Raw genomic sequence first — 21,772 nt, 5'->3', positions numbered from 1 at the left:
AATAAAATGTTTTATTTTTCGATCCAGAGAAGTAATCCGTAGAGAAGAACAAGTACTTATCATCAGCACCACTAGCAAAACTCAGGGTGAGGTCATGTTTTTTTTGTTTTTTTTTAATTAAACTTTATTTACAAACAACAGTATAACATACAAGGCACCATCATTAATCCGATTATGTTACATCCTCGGTTGAGCATTATAGCAAAACAAACAAACAAACAAAACGAACAAAAAAACCCCAAAAACAACAACAATAAGCACAAAGTTAAAAGAGTTAGCACAAAAAGAAAGAACAGTCATTGAAGGATTCGAACCAAAGGCAAAAACTAACGTGCAAAAAAAGGGCAGTCGAGATTATAAAATAGGGAGGTTTTTTTTTTTTTAACATAGGTTAAACTCTTTAAATAAAACAACAAGTTTATGAGCTTTCTTGTTATTCACAAGTTTCAGCGATTTAGCCCAGAGTCTAAAGTCATTCAGCCATCTGTTTATACAAGGTTTAGCTTTAAAGTATCTGCATTTGTGAATAAAAATTTTCCCATTAACAAAATCGTCCTAATCAACAGGTCAAAATCTGCATTCTCAGCAAGTATTCCAAATTTTATTACCGTCACCGTCAAATGTGGTAACTGAATTCTCCTGGACTGTAGCCAGCTCCACATGTCAGTCCAGAAGGAGTGCACTGATTCACAGTTGAAAAACAAGTGATCCAGACTTTCAATATCATTTTCACAAAATGTGCATGCGTTCACATCTAAATTAAATTTCCGTCTTAAGAATTCATTGGTTGGATAAACCTCATTAATGATTTTAAAGTGAACCTCTTTTACTTTAGGGGAAAGAGGAAGTGAAATATACTTTTTTCTTATCGCCTTAACCTCCATGGTCTCAAATTCTTTAAGGATATAATTTCTTTTAACCAGATTAGGGCAAATTTCGTTTATCAAAATATTCCTGATCACTTTGTTTGTAAACCTGCTGTCACCAAATTCAACTCCAGCTATGCAGAGCTGCCTCAGTGCAGGAGAAATTTTAGAGTGCGGGTGAGGTCATGTTAGCACCCTGGAAAACTCAGCAGGCGTTCACAGCAGGAGGTCAGATAAATACAGTTATTTATTTATTCTTAGAAAACATGAAGCAGGACACTCAGACAGAGTCCACAACTCAGCTGTTTCACTCCTGAACCACCTTTAAGAAAGTCCAGAGCATCAACAGTTACCGGACAGAAACCAGCCAATCACGGGAGAGCAGAGTGACCTTTCAACTGATCCAGTGTAGAACCAACCTTTATTTAAAGCAGTGATGAGTCAAAGTGATACAGCCTTGGCAACCCTGGCCTTTATTTTAATCTTTATTTCATTAATTTAGTGACACAATCCCATCTTATTTTATTTTGGATTAATTTTACGATGTAGAAATGAAAGTAGACGTGTTCATGCGTTTGATTTTTTACCGATCGACAGTTCAACAATCAGTCTCTCACTGTAAACACAAGCTGCCGTCTTTCATCGTGTGCTGTGTGAAACAACAGGATGAAGGAAACGTCCTCTGCTGCGTCTCGAGTGGGGAAACTGTGGCGTTGTTGGTTTTCAGCAGCTTCCACTCTAAAGCTCAAATGTTGCACAACTAAATCTTCCTCAATCAGAACTCGGAGCAGATTAAAATGAGAAGTCAGGTGGTAGATATGGATGTTTCTTAACTCGAGATAGGAACCCATAACGGAATTATTCATTCATTTCATTACACAACACCACATTTAACACAGCAACAAAGTAACTAATGACAAATAATGCAATACTTATTTCCCTTATAAAGAGTGTGAGGCCACAAAAACACACTCAGGCTTTCTAACCAGTTAATATTTCTAACATGATCATGTCTGAATTATTCACGTTAATATAAACACGATCTGTGCTGAGAGAGTCCACAAAGATATTTTCTTTTATTTGGAGGCAAATCTTTAGTTTTGTAAATGCTTTCAGTAGTTCGGCCACAATGATCAACGAGCTGCGTTATGAAAGTCAGACTGGAGCTTCCTGCAGCTCCTCCTCTGGTCTCTGTGAGAGGTGACTACGGCTCAGCGTTCAACGCCATCGTCTCAGACAGCCTCACCACCAAACTGGAACGCCTTTAGACCCCCCAGCTCCTGGATCAGACACTTCCTCACCAACTGGCCTCAATCTGTCCAACCATCTTTGTCCCCCCAGAGGTCATCGTCAGATCCTCCTGTCTCAGGTAAACCAGGGCCATCACAGCTGAACCCTCAAACCCCGCCCACCAACTGTTTGACACCTCCAGACTCACTAACAGCTCCTTCCCCCCACACCCCATCCTGCCCACCCACCTCACCAATCTGAGCCATGGTCACAGGACACTCCCAGACTCTATACTCAGCCCTGTCTTTGCACTGCTCTCAAACACGTGTGTCTCCATTGGCTGCCTTTCTCTTATTTATGTCTATATTCCTCTAGACTGTAAACATCTCCTCTGTTTGCTGTTTATTCCTTTTTTCTTCTTCTTCTCTAAAGATGGCGCATAAAAGCAGGACTGAGTCCTCTGTGTAGAGCGACAGTAACTGTGTGTGTTTGTAAGCATTTAAACAATGCAGAGAGTAAAATGAACAGCAACAGTATTTTGTCTAAGTCCATCATTGTAGAAATTCATTTCACCGAAACAATAACGTGGCGCACACCTTTGACGCTGCGTTTTCTCCGTTTTCCTCGTCCACACGTAAACACAAAAACTGCGTTTTTAAAAATCTCTGTTTTCATTGGCCGAAAAAGCTGTTTACACGTGGACGAAAGGTGCAAACGCGTAGAAAAATCTGCATTTTCAAAAATACCCGCGTACGTGTGGACGTATCCTCTGTGCTAACTCTGTGGAAACGGCTGAAAACGATGGTGTGGACGCAGAGCGTTTTCAGACTAAAACGACGTTTTCAAATTTATCCGGGCTCGCGTGGACGTAGCCTTAGCATGTCTCTCACACTTACTGTTGACAGATGGTATCTCAGGAAGTTGGAGGGAAGCATCCACACACAAAGGAGTGGGGGGGGGGGTCTTTTGTCTCTTTTTCCACTGTAAGAGATAGCAAGGGAGACGGGGAAAGACCCCCAATTCCTGCAGTCTTTACTATTTAGATATTTATTTTTTACTCTTGCACACTCAGCCACATATCGTTTCATTGTACATGTACAGCGGCTTTACTTCCTGAGGAGGCTGAGGAAGTTTGGCATGAACTCCAACATCACCTCAAATTTCTACAGGTGTGCGATCGAGAGCTTGCTGACGAGCTGCATCACGGTTTGGTACAGAAGCTGCTCTGCCAGCAGCTGTAAATCACTACAGAGGGTGGTGAAGGCAGCAGAGCACATCACTGGCACGAGGCTTCCTGCCATTCAGGACATTTATCTCCAGCGATGCCTCCGTAAAGCACACAGCATCATCAAGGACCACAGCCACCCAGCACATCGAGCCTGTCTGCTCGGACTACAAGACTCAAAAACAGTTTTTACCACCAAGCCACACGACACCTCAACCACAACACTTAAACACACACACCACAGGACGCACTCAGAAGCTACCTGCAGCTTCACAAGTACTCTGTATAATCTGCACTGGTCACTTCACTTTATTGTCATTGATATTTATATTTAAAAGTGCGATACTGTAATTTTCTGCTGCTCATTCCTGTGCAATGTCCCATCTGCCCTCCGTCATATTTCTTTTCAAGATTTTCTTATTTAATCACTAGTGTACATATATTTATATTTATAGATACATATTTAGTCATCTTTTCTCTTTGACCACGTCTCTCTAATAGTTGCTCCTTACTATTTTTCTAATTTCTTTTTTATTATATTTTCTCCTACTGTATCATGCTGCTGAGTGACTGCTGCTCGTCAAACACATTTCATTGCAATGTTGACCCTGGGCTAACTTGCATATGACAAATAAAACTGAAACTGAAACTGAAGCAATGACTTTAAAGACCTATTCTATTCTATTCTATTCTGTTCTATTCTATTTCTCCTGTGTGAGCTGGACACAGGTGTAGCAGACTGTAGTTTCCTGTTGGTCGTGTTGTTCTTGAACGCTGCTGTAGACGTTATCAGGAAGCTGAAACCACAGACAGATGTGAAAACAGTGAAGAGGACAGAAACACAGGAAGATGGCTGTTAGTTTGCTCCGTAAAGGAATCACTGATCTCTTCTTCTTTCTCCCATTAGACGTCATCTCACCCCACTTAGCCTACTGCATCGTCTGCTTATTATTCTTACCAAGTCATCACATTATAAATATATCTTAATCCATCCCATTATCCTCAATAAAAGGGGTAAAGTGTGTTAAACACAGTTCCTCCCATCAGTAACTCACCTTCAGCAGCTCTCTGACCCTCTGCTGCTCTCAGCCTCCTGTAACAATATGACTGATTTTACAATCAAATATCAAAAACTACAAAGAAAACAAACATGTGGATAAAGAAGGATGACATGTGAGTCAGGGTTAAGATTATAATTATTCATAATATGCTGTGAACATATTTAACAAAATCATTAAGTGTTTAAAAGAATAAACAGTAAGAATCAGTTAAACAAACCCACAAACTGAGAAAGTGAAGCGTGTTGGGTGTTATTGTGTATTTGTGAGATGTGAGTATGAAAAATGATTTGATGTAAAATTGTTTTCACAGGTGTGACGATGGAATTGAGATATTTCCCCCACATGTGTTTTATCATGTAAGAAACAGCAGGAAATGCTCTGTTTAGGTGAGGGAGCTGTGGGAGGTTCAGGGCAGACGAGTCAACGCACATATATACACGAGGCGTGAGAGACGGAGGCTGATTTCACATTTGTACTTCAGATCATTTCTGTGTTTCCTGACATCAGACCTCCACCTGTGCTGTGGGCTTGATGCTAACACTTACACAGGCTGCTGAACCAAAGCTCAGCTGTCCGTCTCTTCAGCTCTTTGTTGGCAGAGAAAGCTTTACTGTTATACTGTTAATCACACAGGTGATGTAATGTTACATACGTGTACTTTACATGAACACAAGTAAAATCACTAAAACGTAATATAACTCAGGTTCAGCACAGCCACCTTCAGCTGCTGCTGAAGAGGAACTCAGACTGATTTGTACCTTTCGACGATGAAGAGCACGAGCGCGATCACAACCAGCAGGACAACAAACACCACACCAGGTATCGGAGGAAGGTTTCCACCAGCTGTGAAAACAGAAACATATGTAGAAATCAGCACAAACTGTCGGTATGTTACGGGTTGGAAGTGAGAAAGCTCTGATAGAAATATAGCTTTGAAACAACCTGTTTTTATGTATTTATATATGTTTAAGTCAGTTTTCATCCTGCATGTAATTTATCCTGAGTGATGAGTTTGTGCTGTCAGTGAAGTGACCTGAGCGTCCGATCATGTTTCTACTAACTTTAGTTTTCACAGAATGTCACTGGGTGCTGTCGAGGTGGTGTTTTGCTAAAAAAAAAGAAAAAAGAAAAACGTTTTACTCACATGTTGTAACTTTATTGACTAAATAGAAAAACTAGTGATAAAAGAATTCATCCACTCGGACATAAATAGAGGGGACATGGTCCCCGTGTCTCTCTGGTTAGAGGTTTTCTCTTCTTTCTTTCCCTCTCCCTCACTCCCCTCTGCCTGGGCGGAGCTTGTTACGGGCTCTTGCTCTTGGCCCACGCACCTGTGTGATTGTCACCACCTGCTGCTGTTCTGGCTGATTCCCCAGCTACTATTGAAGGCAGTTGCACAGAGCAGCTCTCCGCTGGAACGCAGAGTCTCCTGAGTTCGTTCTCTCAGCTTCTTTAAAGAAGTCCCTGTGTGTATTTACCTGTGGTACTAACTACTGTTTCCTGTATGTAGATATCCCCCTCCTGGACCAGATTACAGACCTATCGTGTGTGTGGCGGTGTGAGTGGAGATTTGGAGCGATTGCGGCTGAAGAGGAGTGAGTGTGTGTGGATTACCCCCTTCTCCCTGGAGCCCCTCCCAACTCACTGTATAATAATAATAATAATAATAATAATGGATTGGATTTATATAGCACCCAAATCAAGGCACCCAAAGCGCTTTACAATACCACTATTCATTCACTCTCGCATTCACACACTGGTGGAGGCAGCTACAGTTGTAGCCACAGCTGCCCTGGGGCAGACTGACAGAAGCGAGGCTGCCATATCGCGCCATCGGCCCCTCTGAGGTGTTCCATATTGTAAATAAACTGCCTTCGTTTGTGTGCAAAGAACTGTGTCTGTGCTTGAGATCCAGTAGCCATGCCTTTTAATTCTGCTGCAGATCTCATTAGATCATCTGAGGACAGAGGATGCACAGGTGAGTCCACCTGTGATGTTTAAAACAGGCTAACATTGCTGAAACATACAAACCACGGCAGGACTCAACAAATACATTTTCATTTGTATTCAAGTCATTTGAGTTCTTCAGATGTTTCACTTTTTGTGTCTGAAAGTCTGTGTTTGGGGGAAAAAGTGATTTTATTTTTTTAAGGGTTTGCAAAAGTCACAATAAGTTTTGGAGGCTCATAAAATCCTTTGATATGTTAAAACAAAACTTGAATGTTTGCAAAAATTATTATTATTATTATTATTATTATTATTATTATTATTATTATTATTATTTGAGGTTCCTTCCTGCCAAACACCACGTAGCTCATAAAGTCACAGCTGTGAGGCGACTCTGTGGAAGAAGTGTCAGTATTTAAATAATTTCCCAATGTGTGTAATCAGTTTTTAGAACATCGTTTACTAAAGGCAAAGTTTATCATTTAAAGTTACTTGAAACCTAAAAGAATCAAATTTGAGGTTCATCCTATCAAAACACTTTACCAGTCTTTGTTTCATTTAACAACTTAATTTTAAGCATCTTCTAACTTTTCAAAGCTTCTTTTTTCAGTTTGAAATTGTGGCCGGAGATCGCTCCCACATCTCTGTAGAGTTTGTGTTCTCAGTTTGATGACGTCTTAAAAGGTTTCAGAAAACTGAACAAACCTCCAGCCTCCACCTGCAGGCTGTACGGCTCAGAGAGAGTCTCCATGATGTTATTCAGAGCACAGGTGTAGTTCCCAGAATCCTCTGCAGTCAGAGGGCTGAGATGGAGGGAGGGGCCAGTGTCTGAGAGGGCGTGGCCATCTTTGAACCAGGTGACCTCCAGTTGGTGGAAAGTGCAGTCTGAAGCGCAGAGCAGTGTGACGTTTTCACCTCTGCTCAACTTTTTATCATCACTGGAGCTGATTATTCTCATTTTAGACGAATCTAAAATCAAAGTGTTCATATTACTTCACACTTATTAATTCTTAATGATGAATGATTATTTGCAGAATTAAGATTTTTTTGTTCTCACCAACAACCGTGACATTCACTCCTGTCTGGTTAGTAAAATGTCCTTCACGATGATCAGCTTCCATCCTGAAGCGAAAGCTTGCGTTGTCTCTCTGCTGAACATCTCTGATCTGTAAAGTGCAGTTTGTCTTCTTGTCTCCCAGATATTGATAACGAGGATCGATGTTTGCTGGGTTACTGTCATACACAGATGGAATTTTGTCCTGACAGAGTACATGGTTCTTACACCAGCGGACTCTGACGATCTTTAGAGGAACTTCTCTCTGACCATCACTGAAAGACTTCAGAGGTGTGAAGGTGCAGGGGAGGGTGACAGTGGACCCTCTGACAGCACAGGTAGACGTGAAAGGATAGACCACAGTTTGAGCCACAGCACCTGTGTGTGAAATATACAAAGCTGGTCAGATTAAACAAAGAATCATGGCAGGGTATTCTGGGTAGTTGTTATGGTTGCACACAAACTATCAACACAACTTTTTTTTATGAACATAACTCCAAATTTCGAGTTACTTTTCTCAAAATTTCTGGTTTTTGACACTACGGGCTTCCATACTGTAGTGTCTGCTGTTATACTGACAGGAACAAAGTCAGGTACTGATGAGTTAGCGGTTACTAATTGTGTATTTTATATTTTCTCATCACCTGTACTGCAGCAAGCCACTAGAGGGCGACTGTGATATTAAAGGCTTCGTGCAGTCCAGATCAGAGGGTTAAGATCACTTGAAAAATGGCAAAAAATCATGTTTTGCATGGTTGGATCTTAACAAGGTTCCAGGTCGAGCTTCAACATGAAACAAGGAGAAATGAGAGTGAAACAAAACATTTTTTGAACATGCAATTTATTGAAAACACTGATTAAACTGAAACAGGGTGTTTCGAAAAACAAAAATACCCACAATTTAAACTCCATAAAACCAGTTTTAGACACCAGCACACAAACAACGGTAGTTCCTCTACTTTCTAACAAGAGTTTTTGATACGATGCAAAATAAGTAAATAAGACAAACTGTAGAGATGAAGACAGAAACACATCTGATAAGCAGGAAAACGTTGGCCGGAAAAAAGAAGAATGAAGGAACTCGAGTGTCCCAACAACTTCCTCAAATAACTGCCTGACTGTTCACCAGGTTCCCAGCGCCGAGCAGCACCGATCTCAGGAAGGAGGTACGAGAAGATCCATGAGCAAATAAAAAATAAATAAGTGCCAATAATAAAATCAATGACTGCATTCATTGAAACCTGCTGTCTTCAATAGTAACTGTAAAGTTTTTCTATCAAGTAAATGTGACGTCAGTCAGAAATAATGAGTCTGCTACAAAATGTTTGTGTGAAAACAAAGTAACGTAAAATAACTTCTCCTTTTGATTTCCCCTCAGCAGCTTTGAGGTGGCTACAATGATCACTTCCAGCTGCTCGATCACTTATTGATCTTCTACATTCACACTCACATCTCTGACATGTGGTTTCTGCTTTTGTGCCTTTAAACAGGATTTGGATGCAGAGCAGCAGCAGCGAGCGAGTCAAAGGAAAACTCTGAACCCTGTTTCCACTGATCGTCACTAAAACAGGATCAAAATAAGATTTCAGTCTTACCTGCCAGCAGGAACATGAAGCTCCACAGAAGCTGTTTGTCCCAAACTGCCATCCTTAGTTTCTGCTGAGGCTCTGCTGCAGTCAGAGGAGCGAGCAGAGAGTAAAGAGCTGGATGATGAAATGAGGCTGAAGAGTTGTCTCTGTGAATCTGTCGTTTCTTTTATGGTCACTTCCTGAAACCACGTGATTCATTTAAAAAATAGAAACAGTTTGCAGAAACTCAGAGACCAAAGCACTCTGAGCTGCAGGAGGAGGGTTTCATGTTCATTAGATTTGCAACATGCAACAAAGAGAACAAGAACGTTGTGTAAAAATCTTTGTTTCTTGTTTTATTCAAAGTTCTCTGTTTCATCATTTGCATGAAATCTCTGCTGAACATTGAAAACAAGTGTGGACACAAAGAAAGAAGATTGTTTCAGTAGTTCATCGCTAACAATCTAGGAAGTGTCCCAGTCTGATGTGCAGAAGCTCCAGATGTTGGTTTCATGTGTCAGCACCAATCGTCAGAGCTGACGACTGACGATGGTAATTAACACGTTTATCCAGTGAAATGCATTGACGTGAATACATGACATATTATTTTTATCTCTTTATTTTTTTGCATTGGCTGCATCAAAACAAATAAAGATTGTTATGATCAGTAGATTTTCTCTCATCTAACCTGCACCGAGGATCCTGTACACAGGAGCTTTTTTGTGTTTGAACAAACAGATGTGATGGATGAAGTCATCGCGGTTACTTCTTCAGGTTTATTTTCAGCGTCTCCGTCATGATTTTATTTCACTTCTTTAGTTTTTTCTTTTTATATTTCTGTAAAGGTTAATTCAGCAGCATTTAGAAGCTCTTAAATGAAAATTACATTTTAAAGCTAAAATCTGATTATTGTTGTCATGCATGAATTTTCACATTTCGATAGTTTTAGTGGTTAAACTTTATGATTGATTAATTTCTGACGTGCTGCTCAAATATAGATATAAAAATGTAAATTCAGCTTCCTGTTTGTCGAATTAAAAACTGTCGAGATTTTAGTTTTACACGTTTTTGTTATGACAACATTCTAATCATTCTGTTCATGTTTTGTTGTTTTTACGACAGGTTTAGTCTCAAACACGTTTCCGTCCCTGCAGGCAGAGTCTGACATCACGTCCTGTCTGCTCATCCTCAGAAGCTTGTGCCATCATCTAATGTTTCACAACTTTGTCCTACACTAAAGGCATTTGTGAGGGATGATTAAACAGACGTCAGAGCAGATTAAAACATTAATATAGTCGATGTTTTCTCTTGTTTGTTTATCAAGAGGAAACAGGAACCCTCGAGAAATTTAAAGAAAATCTTAAAATTTTTCATAAAAACTTTTTTACAAAAAACAACAAAAAACAGACGAATTTAAAAAAAAAATCATTATTTTTATTGCAATTAACATAGAAGAAAAATGAAAGTTATTTTTAATAAAGTTATGTGTTCATAACAAACAAAACATTTTGGACTAAAACAGAAGTCGTGACACTGAAACACAGACTGTATATAGAAGATGTCCAAAGGCCCATCGTGACGCCGCAGGTTCATGTTTTTAAGACTCTGTTTTGGTATTTTGACTCGAGATCGAGCGAGGCGGCTCTAACAGTGAAACCGAGACCACCGCAGGCTCGTACGGCTTTTGGATCAATTAAAAATAGACTAAATGATACCTGAAAATAACAGGAGAACTACTTCCTCCTCTGAAGTTCTGCAATCAAGCTGCAAAACATCTGAGGAAGTCTTAATGTGTTGCTAATCTCACTGAGCCAGTGCTGGTATTAGAAAGTGGACTCATGCAGCTGTGGCAGCCATGACAGGGTAAAGACAAGCCGGTTATTCATTTCCTTTTCTGCATATGTGGCGTCTGCGTGGACGGCTGAATGTGTGTGAATACAGACAAAGTGCTTTCATGAAAGGGTGAATCAGGCGTGTTGTGTAAAGTGCTTAAAGCGCTCGAGTAAAGCAGAAGAAGTATGGAAATGAACCCCACAAAGCAAACTCTCCTCCATCATCAGCACCTGGAAAATGAACTTCATGTTTCATTCAGCAAAGCTTCAAACTGCAGATGAGCCTTCAACTCACTGGGAAACATTTAACGAGGTCACAGATTAAGTGAAGGTTCGGCTCATTTTCTCACCTCTTATTGAGGTTTTGCAGACGTGTGACCACTAACCAGGTGATGGTTAATGTTTTAGATGAGTGACAGTCACAGAGACAATGAAGGATCAAATGAATTGAGTGGCAGTGATACAGGCCTGGGACCAATGAAGCTTTCTGATCCTCAACGTGAAATAAAAGTGAATTGTGTGCAGATCGCTCGGCTCAGATCAGGCAGCATGTGGAGGACACGACGATGGTTGTGGTTCAGCAACGTGAAGTTTTAGCTTTTGTTCTCAGAACAACCTGATCAGAGAAAAGCAGCTCAGACTCTGAAGAGTACAAAGTCTGCATTGTTGCATTTTTCCTCGTCCTGGTTTAATGAGCGCTGTAAGAAGAAGTGTGCTGGGTCCTTCACTCAGACTCGAGTTTCAAACCAACTTCCAGATGACTGAGAAAATAATGAAGTGGAATAACAGAGAGAGTGTGGAGCAGATCATGGCCCAGAAACAAATAATTCGATTGTGAGTTATTCCCGATATGGACAGCGTTCCAGTTTGGACTGAGCTGCATTCATGACTTCCTCCACCTTACAGCACACATGCAGCACCACAGAGCTGCAGATACGCCTTCGACTCATCTCTCTGAAGTTTTTTAATAGTTCTGTATAAAGTCAGAGTCGAGCCGCAGCTTCATCAAACAGATTTACACAAACTGCCACAGCTCACAGCTTCCTGCAGCTGATTGGTGGATGGAGGGAGTGAGAGAGCTGCGATTCATCCTCGACTGGACACTGAGGAATAGACAACGTCATCGCTGGCCGCCTGCAGGCGCCTACGAAGCAAAGATCAAAAGAAAATGATCTGATGACAGCTCATGCATGCAGCATAGACAGACACTTCTGTGGTGTTATTGTGATACGTTGTGCCGAAATAAAGTTTAATCTTTCATCGCTGTCTGTTTGTCGCAGCGGCTTCAGTGTCACAGCCACAAATCTGAGCTGTCTGTTGTTTGTGTGACGACACAAACGTGAGTGTTTAAACGTTTCCGGGTCCTACCTGCCCTCCTGTTTCTTCTGTTTGAACTGGACGGAGGCATAGCTGACGTCCTCCGCGGCTCGGCCGGGTTCCTGCTGCTGAGCCGCCTCAGTTTGTGCAGACTTCACCATGTTGCTGTAGATGCTATCAGGATGCTGAGAACCACAGCAGGGAAACAAAGAGATCAGACGACTGAAGGTCCAGAATCAAAGCAGCACACTTTCAATCAATGCACATGTTTTGAACTCGAGCTTGCTAAAATAATAACCTATACAGAATGTCACATCCTATAAGATTCATTCATAGTAAAGTCCTCCCATCACCCACTCACCTTCTGCTCTGGATCACCTCCCACAGCCCTCTGATCCTCTGCTGCTGCCAGCTTCCTGCAACAGTATCAGTATTTATGAGAATCACACAACAGGACTGTAGAAAACAGACACAATGTGATTATAAATCACACACATTAGTAGGTTAGGAGTTAGGAAACATGCTGTGACGTCAGACTTGATCAGCTGATATTGTATTGGTTGTATTGTCTCTTATTAATATGAAAAACTACTCAGATTATTAAGTATTTAACAGAACGTTTGCCAACTGTCTCTTAATCAGCTCTTTCATTCTTGGGCTGCAGTTTGTACCTTTCCTGCATGAGCCTGTGGTGGAAATGTCTTCATTCATGTAAAGGAAAATATTAACATCAGGAAGCATAATAATTTCTAAACGTTATCACGCTGTGCTTCTGCATTTTTCTCATTTATTTAAAGGGATTTGATCAGATGATATTTTCCAGATTGACATAAATATATAGCAAACACGTTTTATTTTATTATTAATTATTTAAAAAAATAAACCTTTATATATTTAAGGTGAACGTGTGCTTCGTGTTTACTGAGGATGAAGTTTGAAATCCACACCAACTTCACATAATTTGCTTCTTTGCTAAAGTAAAACCACAAAAACATGAAATACTTCAAACACTCTGTTTCTGCACCTTTTGATGATGAAGGTGAAGAGTACGAGCAGGATCACAGCCAGCAGGAGACCAAACACCACACCAAGTACCAGACGAAGGACACCATCAGCTGTTAGAACAAACAACAGATCATGAGTGACATCACTGGGTGCTGCGATTTGGGATTTACAGATTCATGAAAGTGAACAAAGCTCTTCACGTGTTTTACATGTGGTTCTTTCATTAGCTGAGTATAAAAACAGTGAGTGCATGAAGGAGTTTTTCCAGATACAAATGTCCCAGTTTTATTCTGCTGTTGATCTGGAGATGATTTGGTGTCAGGCTGAGCATCATTGTGTGTTTGCAGTTTGATGACGTCTTCAAAATTGTTTCAGAAAACTGAACAAACCTCCAGCCTCCACCTGCAGGCTGTACGGCTCAGAGAGAGTCTTCATGCTCTTCTTCAGAGCACAGGTGTAGTTCCCAGAATCCTCTGCAGTCAGAGGGCTGAGACGGAGGGAGGGGCCAGTGTCTGAGAGGGCGTGGCCATCTTTGAACCACGTGACCTCCAGTTGGTGGAAAGTGCAGACTGAAGCACAGAGCAGTGTGACGGTTTCACCTCTGCTCAACTTTTTATCATCACTGGAGCTGATTATTCTCATTTTAGACGAATCTAAAATCAAAGTGTTCATATTACTTCACACTTATTAATTCTTAATGATGAATGATTATTTGCAGAATTAAGATTTTTTGTTCTCACCAACAACCATGACATTCACTCCTGTCTGGTTAGTAAAATGTCCTCGAGGATGATCAGCTTCCATCCTGAAGCGAAAGCTTGCGTTGTCTCCCTGCTGAACATCTCTGATCTGTAAAGTGCAGTTTGTCTTCTTGTCTCCCAGATATTGATAACGAGGATCGATGTTTGCTGGGTTACTGTCATACACAGATGGAGTGCTGTCCTGACAGATCGCATGGTTCTTACACCAGCGGACTCTGACGATCTTTAGAGGAACTTCTCTCTGACCATCACTGAAAGACTTCAGAGGTGTGAAGGTGCAGGGGAGGGTGGCAGTGGACCCTCTGACAGCACAGGTAGACGTGAAAGGATAGACCACAGTTTGACCCACAGCACCTGTGTGTGAAATATACAAAGCTGGTCAGATTAAACAAAGAATCATGGCAGGGTATTCTGGGTAGTTGTTATGGTTGCACACAAACTATCAACACAACTTTTTTATGATTGGTTTGCATCAAAATTCTGTTTTTACACATTGAACCTGCAGTTCAACCTTCAAACAGTCACTCATGCTGTGATATGATGCTACGTGCAGCAGTTCACTGCAGCCCTGCAGACTCTGAAACACAGAGTGACCTGCTATAAACAAACGGCTGCAAACTTTCTATAGGTCATTATTGCTTATGTTGATGATTAAGTTCTTTTTTTAAATTACAAAAACTCTGGACACTAAAGGATTATGTTTATTCCCTACAAACAGAGCAGCAACAAGGATGGGGAATATATGCTGAGAATATAGCAGGATCACAGCTGGATAACCTCATCTGGCTGTTTATGATGAGCAGGAAGCTCCTCTAACCTCATCCTGTTTTAAACCACACCACAATGTTTCCCTGAGGCAAACCAAACCTGAACCAACAAACAGCGGTCTATGTTTGGAAACCAGGAGAGAATGGAGCCAGCTAAGAAGAGGAGGATGTCCTCCCCTGTGTGGGAACATTTTGATTCTATTCCTCCCAACAAGGTATGTAAATTTCTACAGAAGATGTATTTTCATAATACTGATGGTGCAATACAATTTATGTTGAGCGGCTTTACTTTTGTACAAGGTGAAGTGTTTGCTATGTGCCAGGGAGCTGGGATATAACAACAACACCTCATCCATGCTTAGGCACTACAGAGCTTTGCATGAGAATAAGAGGAACACCGATTGTGGAGCAAGACCAGGTGAGCCATCAAATGCAATGATAATAAGATAAGATAGAACTTTATTAATCCCTCGGGTGGGTTCCTCTGGGAAATTCGACTTCCAAAAAGCACAGCAACGACCGAAGTTACAGTTACAGAATTGTTACACACACACACACACACACACACACACACACACACACACACACACACACACACACACACACACACACACACACACACACACACACACACACACACACACACACACACACACACACACACAAATATAAATAAAATATACAAAGGGGATAAATAGAATAAATAGGAATAAAAAATAAAAATTTCAAGTATTGAGTCTATTGCACTGTTGACTATTAACAAAGGTATTGCACAGTGAGGTGCAGAGGCACTACAGCTTAGTTGTTCTCCCCTCCTTTGTCCTCCTGTTTCCCCTCCCTCTCCCCTCCAGAGAGGAGTTAAACAGTCTGATGGCGTGTGGGACAAAGGAGTTTTTAAGTCTGTTGGTTCTTGTCTTGGGGAGAAGCAACCTGTCACTGAACAGACTCTTCTGATTGTTTACGACCGTGTGCAGAGGATGCCCAGCATTGTTCATAATGTCCATCAGTTTCTTTAGTGTCCTTTTCTCTGCCACTGTCACCAGAGTGTCCAGCTTCATGCCGACCACAGAGCCAGCCTTCCTGATCAGTTTCTCCAGCCTGGATGAGTCCTTCTTTGCTGTGCTGCTCCCCCAGCACACCACAGCATAGAAAAGTACTCCAGCAACCACCGACTGGTAAAACATCCTCAGGAGCTTCCTGCAGATGTTAAAAGACCTCAGCCTCCTGAGGAAGTACAGTCGGCTTTGGGCTTTTTTATACAGGTGCTCTGTGTTGCATGACCAATCCAGTTTGTTGTCCACCCACAGCCCGAGGTACTTGTACTTGTTGACCACCTCCACCTCCTCCCCCTCTATCTGAACTGGCAGTGGACCTTCTCTGGACCTCCCGAAGTCCACAACCAGTTCCTTAGTCTTTGAGGTGTTGAGTTGCAGGTGGTTTGTGTGACTCGAAGCGACAAAGTTCCTCACCAGACTTCTGTACTCCTCTTCCTGATCATCCCAGATACACCCCATGATGGCTGTGTCGTCTGCAAACTTCTGAATGTGGCATAATTCAGAGTTGTAGCAGAAGTCAGAGGTGTACAGGGTGAAGAGAAGAGGGGACAGCACAGTTCCCTGTGGTGCTCCTGTGCTGCTGACCACTGTGTCAGACGTGATGTCCTTCAGCCTGACGTACTGTGGTCTGTCGGTGAGGTAGTCGGAGATCCAAGCGACCAGGCAGGGGTCCACCTCCATCCTGTTCAGTTTTTCCTGAAGCATACAGGGCCGGATGGTATTAAAGGCACTGGAAAAGTCAAGAAACAGGATCCTGACCGTGCCTTTTCCCCCATCCAGGTGTGAGTGGGCTCTGTGTAGGAGGTACAGGATGGCATCCTCCACTCCGACACCCGCCTTGTATGCAAACTGTAGTGGGTCCTGGGCATGTTGTACCTGTGGTCGGAGGAAGTTGAGGAAGAGCCGCTCTAGAGTCTTCATAAGATGTGACGTCAGTGCCACCGGTCGGAAGTCATTCAGCTCATTGGGCCGGTTCCTTTTAGGGACCGGGACGATGCAGGATGTCTTCCAGAGGGCGGGCACTCTCCCCAGTCGCAGACTGAGGTTGAAGACTCGTTGTAGCGGCTCCCCAAGTTCAGCAGCACACGCCTTTAGCATCCTAGGACACACCTTGTCTGGGCCTGCTGCCTTTCATGCTGTAATGTTACTAAATGATATAACAATATTATACAGCTGTTATAAGTTACGTGTGTGATATTTATATCTGTGCTTTGTCTTTATTGTCTTTCCTCAGGAGAACAATCTCAAATAGATGAAGACCTGGTTACCATGGTGATTGAGGACTCACAGCCATTTAGCATTGTGGAGGACAAAGGAGTTAAAAGATTTGTTAAATCATTAAATCCCAGCTATGTTCTCCCCACTAAAGGTTATAAAAGCAGTGAAAATTTAGTTTTTACAGAATAAAATGTGAACAGGCAGGACTGAGGCTCAAAGCCTCAGTGTGTAGCTGTCCATACCTCAACGTTACAAAAGCACAACTACTGTCCACACCCCAACCACACCTCACCTCACAGTAAATGATCATTTCCATTTCAAGCATTTCCAAATAATCATTTCCCATACTGCCACTATAAATATACACAGTATACTGCCATCACTACAATATACATGTTTTACACACTCCTTTTGTTGTTGACATTTACAGGCTGTGTGCAAAATGCCACACTCTTCAAATTCATGCCAGCTATTATTTTTACGTCCAGTAGGTGTCCTGCTAGAGCAAATGAAGCTTCATGAAGCTTCGCGTTGGGGTGAACCAATTGGATGAAAAGCTTCAGTGCTTCATGAAGCTTCATCTGCCCATCACTAGTTGAACCTGTAGTTTGGTGTATTGTCAGCCCTACCTGTGTCTGTCCTTGGTGATCTGTTCATGTCCCCGTGTTGTGCTGTAAAACAGTCTGGGTGTTTCCTGTTTTACTTTGTAGGTCTGTGTCTCATTATGCCCATTAGTTCCAGCTGTGTCCCCTCCTGTGTGCCATTTCCTCATTACCTGGTGTGTGTATTTATAGTTGGTGTCTGCCTGTGCTCCTCGTTGGCTTGTCTGCATTCGTCTGTGTGTCTCTGCTTTAATCTGCATTCCTCTGCGGTCTATGGTGTTTCGTTCCTGTCTCTGCGTCGCTCTGCCCCGCACCCCTTTTGTATGGTCTCAGGTTTGTCTTTAGTTTCTCCCAGTTTAGGTTTGTAATTGCTCATGCTGCGTTGATTGTTTTTGCCACCACCACCTCTGTGAATAAACGTCACTCGTATCATCAGTTTGCTGCATCTTGGGTCCTCCTTTTCCTCCACACCACACAGCTCCCTCCGCCAGCCGTGACAGTGATAAAGCGATAGATCTTTCAGCCCAATTCTACTTTTTCTGCATAATCCGTCATACAAAATGTAATCAGATGGAAAAGTCTCTTTTTAAAACTTGTTTTATTAGTTTTAATCTTTTAACTTCATGCATCAAGCAAACATTTAATTATCTGCAACATTCTCTGACTTGAATAAATTAGTTAACATTTAAACCTATTTTCTGCACATTCCAGCACATAAAATAAAATATTTTGTGTGTTTACACTCAGTCTTTCAAATAGATGCAAGTAAAACACAGCAGAAAATAAATAAAGTCAAAGACTCAGCGGTCCTGTTGCTCTATTTTCACCTGTAAAGCAGGAGTGGGGTAGGCGGAGGTTTACCCTGGTGCAGGTGTGCCGCGGTCAGTGGAAGAATCCGCGAGTTTCTCTGTGAGTTTCCCATTACGTCGTAGCTACTCGGTGCTTGTTGGAAGTTTAGGGTTTTTTCGCTGTAAAAAGACGTTTTCTTCCCACGCACAGCGGACACTAATGTTTTTGTCACTTTTTATGGAATCAAACTCAAAGTAAGGTCAGTACTTCCACGCTTTAAACGCTGCACGCTCATACTCTCTCTGCACTCGATATGTGATCCATTGTTGATCTGCACACAGCTGTTGTCACGAACGTCGCACTCGCTTACGTCACTGTCGTGAGACATTCTCGCAAAAAATCACGGTTTTAGTAACGCAGTAACGCAGCGTTCCTACGGGAAAGTAACGGTAATCTAATTACCGTTTTTGCAATAGTAATCCCTTACTTTACTCGTTACCTGTAACTTTACTTTACGCATTACAAGGTAACGCGTTACTGCCCATCTCTGGTCTTGATGCATGCTCAATATTCCAGGCAAGGAAATCCCAAAACATGGATTCTGTTCATCTGGACGTTTTCAGCGGGAGAAACGTTTCATCATCATCATCCAAGTGACTTCTTCAGTCTCAGCTGACTGCAGGTTTCCAACCTTACACATAATGACTGACACTGGCACCAAACTATGGGCCGAGAGGTCAGTTTCATGCTCATTGATATGCATGACTATTGATCAACGGTGATTTATCAGTCGTCCGGAAAACACAGGTGAAGCACCGGGCAGCAAAGTGGCATTAAACAGGCCCAGCTCACCTGTGTAAGAGCTGCACCAGCTTTCAGAGCACCAACAGCAACAAGCTTTTATTTACAGAGCTTATCTACACAACTGACAGCACAACAGGGAAGAAGGAAAAGAGAAGTAATGAGAACAGACGAGTTTTTATATGACTGCTCCAATAATACTGCAGTAAAAGTACTCTGTTAAAGTAAACGTGGGTTTAAAGTTTCCGTCACTAACAGACAGAAATAATCCGTCTGTTATAAAATACTCGAGTTTGAATAAAAACTAATTTAGCAGCTTTGAGCTCTTCGAAACGATCGTTAACCCTCCGTGTGATAATATCAGCTTGTTTCACATCGTTATTAAGTCTACGTGATTCGAATCATTTCTCAGATTTAATACGTTTGTAGATTTAGAAACAGTTTGCAGGCAGAGCAGCAGTGAGTGAGCGAAAGCACAACTTCACAGATCCGTCATTAACAAGAATAAAAACATCTTTTCAGTTTTACCTGCCAGCAGGAACACGAAGCTCCACAGAATCATCTCACCACAAACTGACATGTTCGGGTTTCTGTTGAGCTTCTCCGGGTTTCGTCTGTAATCAGAGGAGAGGGCAGAGAGCGAAGCTGAGAAATGATGATGTCTCGTTTTTGTTTTGAGGAACTCTCCTCTCTGACTTGGCTCTGTTAGTCTGACCAGCCCCGCTCCTTTTGGAGTTACTTCCTTTCACATTTTATATGCGATCAGGCCTGAAATCATTCGTGCAAAGAAAAAGAAAAAACGAGAAAAGAAAATCAGTTTATTGCAAACAGACTGAAAGATTCTCAACAAGATGAAGTTTGTTTTTATCACAGAAACACAAGAGAGTTGTCAGTCTGGAAATAAATGAAGCACTGCTTTGAAAATGAAAAATTCTGCAAGGTTTTTTCTTCCTCTTTTCTATTTCAGAAGCACAAGGAGATATTGCAACAGAGGACAGAGAGTTTTCACAATCATTAGCTCTGCAGAGCAAATATAGATCTAAAAAGGTTTCAGACCGACACAAGTGCAGAGTAAAGGACAGACAGCATAACGAGGAGAGGGGATCAGGAAGAGGCAAAGAACGGGTTTTAACCCAGTGGGACCCCAGAGGGTTAATCCAGACATGACTTTCAGGACAGAGAAACAGCATTTCAGTCTGGATGGAGGCTGAAACATAAAAATGAAGCTATATTTATGAACCTATCCCCCTTGTTATGGATATGGTCCACATCAGATGCATCTGCGGTTCAGCTCTCTGAGGTTTATCAGTAGTTCAGCTAAAACTAACGTCACAAAAAGCTGCAACTTCAACAAAGCGCCAAACGGATCGGCTCGATCTGCAGCTTCTCCTGTGGTCGCTGCGTTTACTTCGGCTTCTGTGAGTGTGACTAAGAAGTGGCTTCAGCTTCGACTGGCTACTGAAGAGCGGACCACAGCAACGTCAGCTTCCTCCACAGAAGAAAGGACAAAGTTATAAAAGGGACTAAAACTGCAAATGAATGCATCAGAGGACATCCACTCAACACTCAGTCAGAATAGATCACACACACACAAGCACAAAATGTTAACGTACACAGATGTGGAGTTTCCATCTGCACAGCTGAAACATCTGTCCATCCTCCCCGTCCTCCTGTGTCGTTTGTTTGGCATGGACGGTGGAGATGATGTCCAGATGCTGATGTCCCCCACAGCTCGGCTGCTTTCACGTTGGCCACCTTCGTGTTGGGCGTTGCTGAAGACCGCAGACAGAAATAAAAACACAGAACGCTCTTCAGGAGTTAACTCTTTGCAGGGTTGTTCTGCATCCTGAATTTTGCTCATTTTTAGTGAACACAAAATTCACATTTTTGCTCTTCCTGTTCATCATTAGGACAACAAACTCCTCCAGAAGCCTCAAGATTCTTAAATTCTTATATCCTGTATTTGTATCATTGTTGTGCCTCATCGTTACATCTAAACGATGCTAAGAATACACTTATTTATTTTGTGGGTTTGATTGTGTGAAGTCATCTTACAGGAACTGCTTTCTCGCTGACCTGCTTCTCCAAAATTGCCCAGAAACGTTTCTTTTTTTGGTACTTCCTCTGAAAACAGCCTTTCACGCTCGAATCAGCCCACGTCCTCAAGGTGAGAAATTTAAAAAAGAAACCGTTTTTTCTGAGCTGCATCCTGCTGGTGCAGTTTCATCGGCACGGATGTTTCCTGCTAAAAAATTCCATATTTACGAAATGATGCAACAAGAACAAAAGTGCTGCTCAGGGAAGCTTTTCAGTATTTATCCTTCTCCCTCTGAGCGAGAATGTGAACAAGAGTGCAGAGTACAGTGCAGAATACAGTGTACAGAGTACAGAGTACAGAGTAGAGTACAGTATAGAGTACAGAATACAGTACAGAGTACAGAGTACAGAGTAGAGTACAGAGTACAGAGTAGAGTACAGAGTACAGAGTAGAGTACAGAGGGTCTCCAGAGGGTTCAGTCAGACATGTTTTGCAGACCAGTGTCAGTGAAGAAATTATTTAAATTACACAAACATAAGAGACAAACTCACACTTCCAGTCGTCACAGTCGCAGACGGTGCTGAGAGGAGGCTCCAGCACCCGAATGTAGACAAAAAGCGCAGAAACAAACTCAGT

At 42.0% G+C, this 21,772-nt stretch overlaps 2 protein-coding genes across 3 annotated transcripts; both read right to left on the bottom strand.

The window, feature by feature from the left end:
- Window positions 1–52: 52 nt before the first annotated feature.
- Window positions 53–9,142, bottom strand: LOC309717267 (uncharacterized protein). The gene is made up of 6 exons (XM_082551703.1): window positions 8,979–9,142; window positions 7,387–7,761; window positions 7,035–7,298; window positions 5,141–5,225; window positions 4,377–4,414; window positions 53–4,118 (listed from the first exon to the last, which is right to left on the bottom strand). The coding sequence occupies exons 1-6, from the start codon at window positions 9,028–9,030 to the stop codon at window positions 4,111–4,113; spliced, it is 822 nt and encodes a 273-aa protein (XP_082407829.1). The 5' UTR covers window positions 9,031–9,142; the 3' UTR covers window positions 53–4,110.
- A 1,246-nt stretch (window positions 9,143–10,388) lies between these two features.
- Window positions 10,389–21,491, bottom strand: LOC309717260 (uncharacterized protein). 2 transcript variants are annotated; one of them, XM_082551693.1, is made up of 8 exons: window positions 20,712–21,491; window positions 19,627–19,712; window positions 13,846–14,220; window positions 13,495–13,758; window positions 13,125–13,215; window positions 12,462–12,516; window positions 12,152–12,285; window positions 10,389–11,927 (listed from the first exon to the last, which is right to left on the bottom strand). In XM_082551693.1, exons 1-8 carry the CDS (start codon window positions 20,957–20,959, stop codon window positions 11,870–11,872), a joined length of 1,311 nt encoding a protein of 436 aa, XP_082407819.1. In that variant the 5' UTR covers window positions 20,960–21,491; the 3' UTR covers window positions 10,389–11,869. The 2 variants fall into 2 exon arrangements, with proteins under 2 accessions (XP_082407819.1, XP_082407820.1); XM_082551694.1 differs by lacking the exons at window positions 19,627–19,712; window positions 20,712–21,491 and adding an exon at window positions 17,536–17,688.
- Between the last annotated feature and the right edge of the window lie 281 nt (window positions 21,492–21,772).

This window comes from Aulonocara stuartgranti, assembly GCF_965226115.1.
Source record: "Aulonocara stuartgranti genome assembly, chromosome: 11".
In the NCBI taxonomy this organism is placed as follows: domain Eukaryota; kingdom Metazoa; phylum Chordata; class Actinopteri; order Cichliformes; family Cichlidae; genus Aulonocara; species Aulonocara stuartgranti.
The sequence above is the reverse complement of the archived record's forward strand: the minus strand, read 5'-3'. Positions and strand labels throughout refer to the sequence as shown.